At 38.7% G+C, this 10,490-nt stretch overlaps 1 protein-coding gene across 1 annotated transcript; it reads right to left on the reverse strand.

Annotated features, from left to right (window-relative positions):
• Positions 1–537: 537 nt before the first annotated feature.
• On the reverse strand, positions 538–6,632 carry LOC129260532 (arylsulfatase-like). The gene is made up of 6 exons (XM_054898500.2): positions 6,201–6,632; positions 4,853–5,002; positions 4,448–4,560; positions 3,542–3,764; positions 1,898–2,062; positions 538–1,518 (listed from the first exon to the last, which is right to left on the reverse strand). Exons 1-6 carry the CDS (start codon positions 6,592–6,594, stop codon positions 842–844), a joined length of 1,722 nt encoding a protein of 573 aa, XP_054754475.2. The 5' UTR covers positions 6,595–6,632; the 3' UTR covers positions 538–841.
• Between the last annotated feature and the right edge of the window lie 3,858 nt (positions 6,633–10,490).

Genomic DNA, 10,490 nt, shown 5'->3' on the forward strand with positions numbered 1-10,490 from the left:
ATCCACTTGGTCTAATTGCCATTTCGTCCACTCACCATTTCGTCTAATAAACAGTTGGTCCAATAGCCATTAAGTCCATATACCATTTGGTCTAATTATAATAGGTGTTGATTGGGCAAAATGAATGAAATAAAAAATGATTAGACCAACTGGTTATGAGACGAAGTGATGATTGGAACGAATGGTTGGACCAAATGGTTGTTGGACGGAATGGCATTAGACTAAATGAAGGTAGACCATGTGGAGAGTGGACGAGTTGGCAGTGGACAAATTGGCCCGCAAATGAGCAATTTACCAAATTCTCATATGATTAGCTCCTCAAGAAGCTTAGAAAAACATAAAAAATAAACCGTGAAAATCTGGACCTATACCCGTTTTAAACCGTCCATAATTTCAGAATGATTTGTTGACTTTCTTTACTTAAGTTTTTAAATTGTTTTAATTCGGTAGTCATCCTCGACACAATAAACTGCTCATAACCCTAAATACATTTTATCTTGACTACAAATACAAAGGACGACAGACAAAAGCAGGGGATGACCGATAATTTGGGTTTATTCAAATAGCATCATCGCATTGTAAAGAAGTTTCGCCGATTACATCGACTTATGATAAACTTGTAGATGCAATAAATCAACATTCATTAAAACTGATCCTCTGGTAAAAGAAAATGTAAGTACAGATTTAATTTGGCAGACTCGTACTTACAAGTGTCTAATGTCTGGTTCATTTGACTCTCATAAAGACTTTTATTTGGGTTTTTTCAGAGATGGGTTTAGAGAAACCTGTGATAAAAATTCAACTTCAAGGTCACATTTTAGGCGTACAGATTTCCATTAATCTATGGTTTGTAATACCTTGCGGCTAGCTGTTCAAGGTACCGGTAACATTGAGGCAAACCAGGTTCATGGACATAGTTACAGACACAGTTGGTGTCTTGACTGCAGCACGGGACAATTGAGTGATCAAACGTGTCCAGAAGAGGTTCCCCTTTGACCAAGGCATTCTTGTGTGCCGTCACAGCCGCCTTGATATTCACAAACACAGCGTCGAGTCCGCAGGCTTCCAAAGGATACGCTTCGCCGGGATCCTTGTCAAGGTCGAAGAGGAGAGGCGGGTTGTGCTCGGTCACGCATTCACCCTCGCATTCGTTGCAGTCGAAGTAATCCTCCAGCGGCAACCCACCAGCGCATTTCTGACCGTACTCGTTCTGACTGCGGACACGTTGGGTCTTGAAGTGGGCTTTGTACTTGCCGATCCTGACGGCCATCAGGGTGTCCTTGCAGTAGTAGAAGAACGCGTCATGGGGCGACGAATCGTCGTTCAGGAGGACTCCCCTGATACTCTTTCCATCGTAGATACGGTCTGTCGGAAGCTTGGTGCCGCCCAAGTCAGCTGCTGTAGCGATGATGTCCATTGATGTGACGAGCTCGTTGGAAACTCCAGGTTTAATCGTCCCAGGCCAGTATACGATGTATGGAATTCTGTGCCCACCTTCCCAAGAAAGTGATTTACCACCTGCCAGAAAATACAAATAAGACATTAAACATCGTTGAATCAGAATAAAGGTCAAATGTTTACTCTTTTTTCCCGGCAAGAAAAATGGGTATTCTTAGGAAATATCCATAACAGTCCTTTATGTTTGCATTCACAATTTTATCTCTTAAACACTTGTATAGAAATACGAGCATTGTCAACACACACACAAAAATAGCGAATTAGATATTGGTGCATACACCGACGCACTTATTATGGTCTAAGATAAAGAAGCAATTGCGTTTGATGGAAGATTTCTTTTATAAAAAAAAAGTGTAGCGTCAACTCCGAACAAGTCTTTACAGACTCTAACTTTCATAAACAGTGGTTATATAGTTTCAAATTATTTCTGAATTTTTACCTCTGAATATATTGGCATCCCCTCCTTCCTCACAATACTCGCGATGGGGTCCGTGATCAGAGATGAAGAATATGATGGTGTTGTCGTCGAGTTTCTCTTCTTCCAACTTTTTAACGATTTGCTGAACAGCATCATGCATTTCCAGCAAGTTATCACCATATCGACCTAATAAAGTAAATACAATGCAAAAAGCACCGTGAGGATATGTTTGCAAGGCGATTGCCGTATTAGCGTCACACTCAAGAAATGACAATGCAATGTTTTCCTTTAAAAAGATGATTGATACGATCAAAATTAATCAATGTGATGCTCCTCCAATCACAGTGTCAAAGAAAAAAAAGCCATGATCCAAAATACTAAGATTCTTCTTAAAAGAACAAAGATGAATCTTAAGTGTTGTGTAGCAGCCAAGTGGATAAAAAAAATCAGTAAATTCCTTTGTGTTTTCAGAGGGAGAGGGTGCGTACGTGTGCATTTGATATGAAACTTCAAACAATCGCAAATTGGCGTTATGGCACCAATTCAACCACTTATTACTTGCAAATTTGCAACTGATGCCTTTTTTCACAAGAAAAACATGAATTGAATTTGATCGATTAGTTGCAAATTTGATTTATGTTTCCAAATTGCGAATAAGTTCCTGTCAACACCATCGATATCATAAAGCTGAATATAGCTACAACGCGTTCTTTCGAGGCCATTAACAGTACTCGGAAAGGTTTAATTCCAATTGGTCTAATGCAAATTCGTCTAATGACCAACTCGTCTACTATCATTTGGTCTATCAATTCGTCCACTATCCACATCCATAACCAGTTGGTACAATAGCCATTTAGTCCATAAACCATTTGATCTAATTGGATTAGTGCTAATTGGGCGAAATGGATGAAAAGAAAATGGGTATTAGACCAACTGGTTATTAGAGGAAATGGTCTTAGACGAACTGGTGATAAGACGAAGTGATTGTTGGACCAAATGGTTGTAAGACGAAATGTTGATGGACGGAATTGCATTAGACTAAATAAAGGTAGACCATTTAATGAGTGGACGAGTTGACAAAAGACGAATCGGCAGTTTACCCTCAAGCGCACACAGAGTTCCACATTTTTTTCTCTTGAGTGTGCGTTGTTTCTTATGCTTTGGTATAGCCCCCAAATCATAGTATGCCCCCAAAATACTGTTGTGTCATGTAGTAATGTTCATGTCTAGCTTCAAGGCCGTGCGTGCAGCAATATACGAGTTCCATCCAGCTTTTTTATATCAATGGTCAACATGCTCTGATACGGACACCCCTGTCCAAACGGAGTAACTTTTAACGCTATACAAAAATGCAGAATATATATTTTGGGACGTGCGCATGATATACCCCCCAAAAATCTCTTTTTTTTGGGGGGGGGGTTTAAAGATGAAAAATCATTTCCATTTTATTTCCACATGTGACGACATGTCCATTTATAATTCCACGGAATACATAAAAAAAAAAAACAATCAAGGTGCCGCACCTTTCAAATAATGTTCACGTGTCAAGGAGAAAAAAAATCACGATATTTTTGTTTAAACAAGGATATGATATGTGTCGTGTTGTGTTCGAAATATATCCTTAACTTAAATATGCACATTCTGAAACAGTGAAGCTACACTCACCTCGACGGGACGTGCAAGCGAAGTCGTCGCTTGAGAAAAGACTAGTGTGCATGTGGGCAAAGGCAACGTATAAGAAGAATGGGTCATCGATGTTGTCTTCAATGAAATTGATGGCATCACGAGTAAACGCTTGGGTTAGACCCTTATGTTGGTAAGGTTGCGACAGCAGTGTTGCGTTGTAATAGAGGTAGCATTTACTACTTTCTGGAAAGTCTAAATGAAGCTAAAAAGGAGTAAAATGACAACACAAAATTAACCAACCGTCAATTATTTCATTATAATAGCCTTTAATTTAATAAAATTTATTGCCTTATTTAGGTCTTATATACAAAAAATGTGCATACAGCACAAAGAGCGAAATGGTAACACAATGAACTGCAAACGACAAGACCTCTATATCTGTCTATAGAATATGATACAATATTCCTGATAGTCTTTCAAATGTTTATACTCCATACATCCCTCTAAACAAGGTTACCATAGCGATACACTCAAAAAGAAAAAATCCATGGGTTACACCATTCTTGTATGTGGTCTCTCATTGGCTGTTAATAAATATCTATATGTAGTCTTAAAATGTACGTTTTTAGAAAACTGTCAATAAAACGGAATACATTAGCCTAAACACCTTTTATTTCTTTAGAGAAACTAAACTATTTTGAGAGGGAAAAAAGTACTTGTTATGCTCCTTTGTAACATAATTGAAGCGGTGTGGATGTATCGAGTAATGAATTTAGCATGTTACCGTTCAAGTTGGCCTGTATTACAAGACTACACTGCCCAGAATGTTCTATTGTGGGTTAGGAACCGGGCCAGAAGTGAGTAGCCGAGGACTGGAGATGGTGATATTATGGTTGCTGGTCCATTTTTTGCATTATAATGTTTACAATTCTAAAAATAACTTACCCCTGTATCGTCGCAATTCCAGCTGTTGGTAAAGGGAAGGTTATGGCCCACATAATCAAATCCGTGATTGAAGGGAAGATGAGCACCGTCTGTGGGCGAATTCTCATTGATTCCTGAAAATTAGACAAAAAGGTCTCGAAAATTACATTTATGCGAGGATGGGAGATTCCAGCAGTTTACTTTGACATTTAAGCGTAACTTTTATGCAAAACAGTAAAGCATCATGGTCCTTTAAGGATTTCATAAGGCCTATATCATTCCAAGGGGAGGAAGTCCCGTTTTAGAAACGTGCACTCGCTTTTATTGTCTAATGAAGGGAGTAAAGAGGGTCCTTTGCTTCTGTCGTTATGCCCCTTCTCCACCCCTCTTCGACCTCTCTACCCACGATTTATTGGAACTACTTACCAAGATGCCATTTTCCGACCATGCCTGTTGCATACCCGGCCTGTTTCATGGCCTCGGCTATGGTGATTTCACTTTTCGGTAGACCAGTCTTCGTCCAGGGTAGGAACACACGAGTCTCTCCATAGGTACCAATACGTACGGGCAAGCGACCTGGTGAAAAAAAAAAAATTACCGCGCCCTTGTTTAATCATGTAACATGCCATATGTGAGAGGTAAATATTTGGGCATCACAGCTCATCCGTATGCTTGGTAATCTCGTTTAAACACCAAGACCTTTCTTTTTTTCATCCTTTTAAAATAAACTATGCTTACACGAGAAACCAATGAGCCATGGTATCAAAGGGCAGCAAGAGCGCATCTGCATAATTATCTCAAAGTGCAGCTATAAGTCTTTATCCGTTGCCAGCTATGATCCCCAGCTCAAAAGGCACAAATGTATGTAATTGTAGGTGAAGCCCCCTCCCCCTTCCGAACACAAACAGCAACGGTTCGTAAATTCAGATTTTTTCTTTGTTTTCTTTGCGAAAATAGTATATAATTTACCTTTTATTATCGTAATTCTATAAATGTCGAGGACCCCACTGGAAATAAGCTTTCGTGTGTCATCCTGTGCAAGCCTGTTGTTTTTAATGCTACTGTATATATTATGTTGTGGCGACTTTCAAATCACATCAAATCAAAATCAAAATTAAAATCAAAATAAAAAAATTAAAATCAATCAATAAATAAATTTACCCCACAAACTTAAAGAACTGATATCTCATCGGCGAACAAGAATTTCCCTGTCTCCTCGTCTACGCGCAATGCTCAAATCAGTATTTCAAATAATTTCCTCGTTAACATACAAGGCAATGAAAAAAACTTTCACAAATTTGATTTAACATGTTTAAAGTCCGCTTTCGTGAAGGGTCTACTACAGAATGACATGGCAAAATAACGGTTTTAACCGATAAGATGAAATTGTATAAAAAAGCTAGGCAAATATTTTGATGCATTTAACCCCCCCCCCTAGCCACCCAACACACCTACTTGAGTAGAATTGGTGGCAGGCGAGGATCCATTTTTTGTGTAGTTTTCAAAAAGTGGATTAGCCCATAGGATTTGGATCCTACCAGTGTTGTGTGGTTGGTCTTAAAAAATATACGGTGCACAAAACGAAGCTGATTTTCTAATTGAAAAGCCTTACGTGTTTTCAACATGTTCAATAATCTTCATAGTTGATGTTTTATTTAGGAAGTAGATATTTTAGTCATTTATTTCTGCAGTTTATGAACTTCTTTAGTAATTTTCGATACCATTTGACAAAAGTAGTAATATGCAATTTCATTCGATTAAACCCTTAGCCTACCTGTCATGATAGCTGATCTGCTGGGCGTACAGACAGAGTCTCCCACATATCCATTGGTGAATCTGAGACCCTTGGCAGCCATCCGGTCAATGAAACCGGGCTCCTGGGTCGGGTGGCCGTATGACGTCAGGTCGCCCACGCCCATGTCGTCGGCGACTAAGAGGATGACATTGGGCTTTTCGCGGGCAGGTCGATGTTGGTCCTCTTGCAGAATATGGTCCAGCAGGTCGGGTATCTGGTCGAAAATATCGCCGATGGCTACGACATGCCCAAGGAGGGTCAGTAGGAAGACAGCAGAGAGCTTCATCTTTGATGCGCCACGGAGAAAAGCTTGCAGAGAAATGAATGCTCTCATACTTTCGTGAGGACTGCAAAGACCATTTCGGTGCGGCATGGGTGCTGTTCTTTTGTGGCATTAATGCATGGGTGACTACAAGTATGGCTTGCAAAATATAATATATACACTGACATAGCAGCGCACCTGACTCATTTGCATAACTCATTGAATGCGCTTGTTCTTCTTTTGAATCTCCAGGGAAAGCGCCCCCCCCCCCCACAGTTGTTATGGCCCTAACTACAATATCGTTTTTTGTAACGTAGTCAAATTGTTTATGAGAGCTTTGTGAAGACTTGGTAACTTATAGTTCCATGTACAATGTACATTGCAAACTCAGTGTTGTTAGGCAGGTAAGACTGTAAATGTAGCCAACATAGCAACCACTATAAAATAGTATGCAATTTTGTAATTTTATTTGTACGTGTTGAAGTACAATTATTATTAACAGATGAAATTTATCGTTATTTGTATTCTTCAAATAAGGTTTATTCGGCCGTACTAACCGGATATGTCTGGAACTTGAATGGAAATGTGGATTGGTTGGAGAAGATCGAATGTTTGAGAACAAAGAAGCATTGGATAAAAAATGTCCATAGAATCTACTTTGAAGTGCTAATGTTATGTTGAACACACTGGCGGATCCAGGGGGGGGGGGGCAAAGCCGGCCCGTGCCCCCCCCCCCCCCTTTGAGAGACACAATTTAAATTTGTAATGTAAAAATGCCGTTAATGTGGATTGGTTGGAGAAGATCGAATGTTTGAGAGCAAAGAAGCATTGGATAAAAAATGTCCATAGAATCTACTTTGAAGTGCTAATGTTATGTTGAACACACTGGCGGATCCAGGGGGGGGGGGGGGGGGCAAAGCCGGCCCGTGCCCCCCCCCCCTTTGAGAGACACAATTTAAATTTGTAATGTAAAAATGCCGTTAAAATAAAAGTGTGCCCCCCCCCCCTTGTGAAAGTGAAGACCCCTTTTTTTCTTGTCAATTTTTTTTTTGCTTGTCAAATTTTTTTTTTGCTTGTCAAATTTTTCATCGGAAAATATGCCCTCTCCCCTTTTGAAAATCCTAGACCCGCCCCTGGTTGAACATAATTATGCGTTGAGTTTTTTTTTTCTTGAGGGGGAGGGGGGGGGGGGCTGGTACCAATGCAGTGACGCGATAAGTAGTTTTCATTTTCATTTCATTTCGTTTATTTCCATTTTCAACAATTACAGTTTATTTTGTACATTTTAACATATAAATAACAAAACACATTTCAAGTATTCCTGTACAAAAATTATATTCAAGATTATTACATATCAAGTTGGAAATGGAGGAGGCTGCTAAAAAGCGGAGCTTGTAGAGTGCAGCCTCCTAATAAATATTCTTGTAGTTGTATAACATATAAAAATCAAAATAACAACTAGAGCATGAACCAGTTAAATTCAAAGGAAATAGGGGAAATTAAAATAGAAAAGGGAATAAGAAAAAGAGAGATTAAAGGTCTCCAGAATCAGCCCCAGCACTCACAGACGGACCTCGTTGATCAACAGGAAAACGAAAGAGATGGAAAAGCGTACGTGACATGATAATCATGTTTGATTTTTTTTTAAAAATACAAGAGTTTGAGTGATGAAGAGTTAAATTCAATGGTTATCTTGGAGAATTTTTTTGAACTTATATTTAAAAGAATTAAGGCTTGGTGATTCTTTGATGTTTTTATATAGTTCCCCAGAGTCTAGGGCCTTCAAAAGTAAAAATAGATTTTGCAAGGATGGTCCGGGGTAGTGGTAAATGGAATTCATCTGATTGACGTGTGGGATATTTGTGAAGAGTTTTGTTTTTGTTAAATGAAGAATTAAATATGAATGGTAACATATTATTGTTTAACTGATACATGAATTTACCTAAGTTATATGGGTACAGTGTTTTCATTTTTAGAATGTTATTGTTAAAAAACAACTCATCTGTGTGAGATCTCCAGGACAAGTTGAAAATAACACGCAATGCCTTCTTTTGTAAAAGTAATATTCTATCAAGGTAGGTTGAGTGTGTATTTCCCCAAACAATTGCTCCATAATTTAAATATGGTAAAATTAATGTTGAATAAAGCATTTTTAGGGAGGAAGTTGGAAGAAAAAACTTAACTTTGTTAATAACACCAATATTGCGTGAAATTGTACGACATATAAAGTCAATGTGTGTTTTCCAAGATAATTTGTTGTCTACTATGAGACCTAAAAAAATTGTTGTAGTAACAACTTCAATGTCTTTATTGTCCAATTTGATATTAAATGGCAATTGTTCTAAAGAATTGCTAAAAAGCATGCATTTCGTTTTTTGTACATTAATTGACAATTTGTTAGCCCTAATCCATTGTACCAATTTATCCAGTTCAGTGTTCAGTACATTTATTAAAATATCGGGGTTAGGATGAGAGTATAGTACATTTGAATCATCTGCAAAAAGGACATAAGATAATATTTCAGAGGAGTTCTGGATGTCATTTATATAGATTATAAATAAAAGAGGGCACAGGAGGCTGCCTTGGGGAACACCCCAGTTAACATTTTGTAGAGAAGAATTTTGTTCATTTATGCTTACGATTTACGAGGTAGTTTCTGAACCACTTTTCGCATTTACTACGGGGAAAATCTCTACAACGCATCGATTCCTGTGAAATGCAATTAAAATCACAATGGAGAGCTGAGGGGCTTTTGTCAAAACTGGGAAAGGACTGGGTCGGCAGATCATACGAAGATTTGCACCGGACGAACAATTGCAAATATGTCGTTGTCCAGAGTCAAGAGATTCCGATGCAGCTGTCCCGGTAATTTCGACAAAAGCCTCTCAGCTCTCCATTGTGATTTGACTTGCATTTTCAAAGGAATTGATGCGTATTTTGTAGTTTCCCCGTAGTCAAATGCGACATGTGCGAAAAGTTGCTCCGGGCTTAATAGACCAGTTCGTAGTTACTTCTGGGACAATTTTGGTCAAATGACCTTTCATTTCTTTCATTAAGATAGGTAGATTTCAAAGCAAGATATTACGTATGCATGCCTTACATAGCGGGATGAAGAAATTGAATAGACCAGGTGACTAGAATAGCAATGAACACTCTATCCCTGATAGCAGAAACTGGTAAAAATGACGTCATAATTACGTCAGTTTAACGACGAGTGTCACGTCATTTTGACGTCGTAACATGACGTCTTATTGACGGGATCTTGCACCCGCGAATAACGTCATTATGACGTCGTATATTGACGTCATTATGACGTCTCCAAGAGTGACTACGACGTCTTAATGACGTCTTAGCAACGTTTTTACAACGTTTTCCTGACCAGTATCAAGGGTCAGATTGACGTCGTGTATTGACGTGATTATGACGTCTTCGAGAGTCAACAACGACGTCTTAATGACATCCGTGCAACGTGTTCCTGACCGGTTTTAGACGTCATATTGATGTAATTATGACGTCTTTAAAAGTCATCTACGACGTCTTAATGACAACTTTGCGACGTATTCCTGACCAGTTTCAGACGTCATATTGATGTAATTATGACGTCTTTATAAGTCAACTACGACGTCTGAATGACGACTTTGCAACATATTGCTGACTAGTAATAGACGTCATATTGACGTCGCATATTGAAATGAATATGACGTCTTTTGGAGTCAACTATGATATCTTAACGTATTCTGACGTGATAATGACCTAAACATTAAATTCTACATGCAATGTACATACACACATCACTTCAAAGACCTTGTCATTGAGGATTATCTATATTTGGTGAATACTGAGGTGGTCTGACAATGTCCAGCATTCCCAGTAACAATATAATGATCCTCCATGCCAGGGCCTTGCATAACTTGTCTCGGTCTCAAGAACATGACCCCCCCCCCCCCCCGAAAAATAATATATACAAAAATGGAAAACGAAATCAAATACATGTACGCATTTCAATT

The sequence above is a fragment of the Lytechinus pictus genome, chromosome 5, assembly GCF_037042905.1.
Source record: "Lytechinus pictus isolate F3 Inbred chromosome 5, Lp3.0, whole genome shotgun sequence".
In the NCBI taxonomy this organism is placed as follows: domain Eukaryota; kingdom Metazoa; phylum Echinodermata; class Echinoidea; order Temnopleuroida; family Toxopneustidae; genus Lytechinus; species Lytechinus pictus.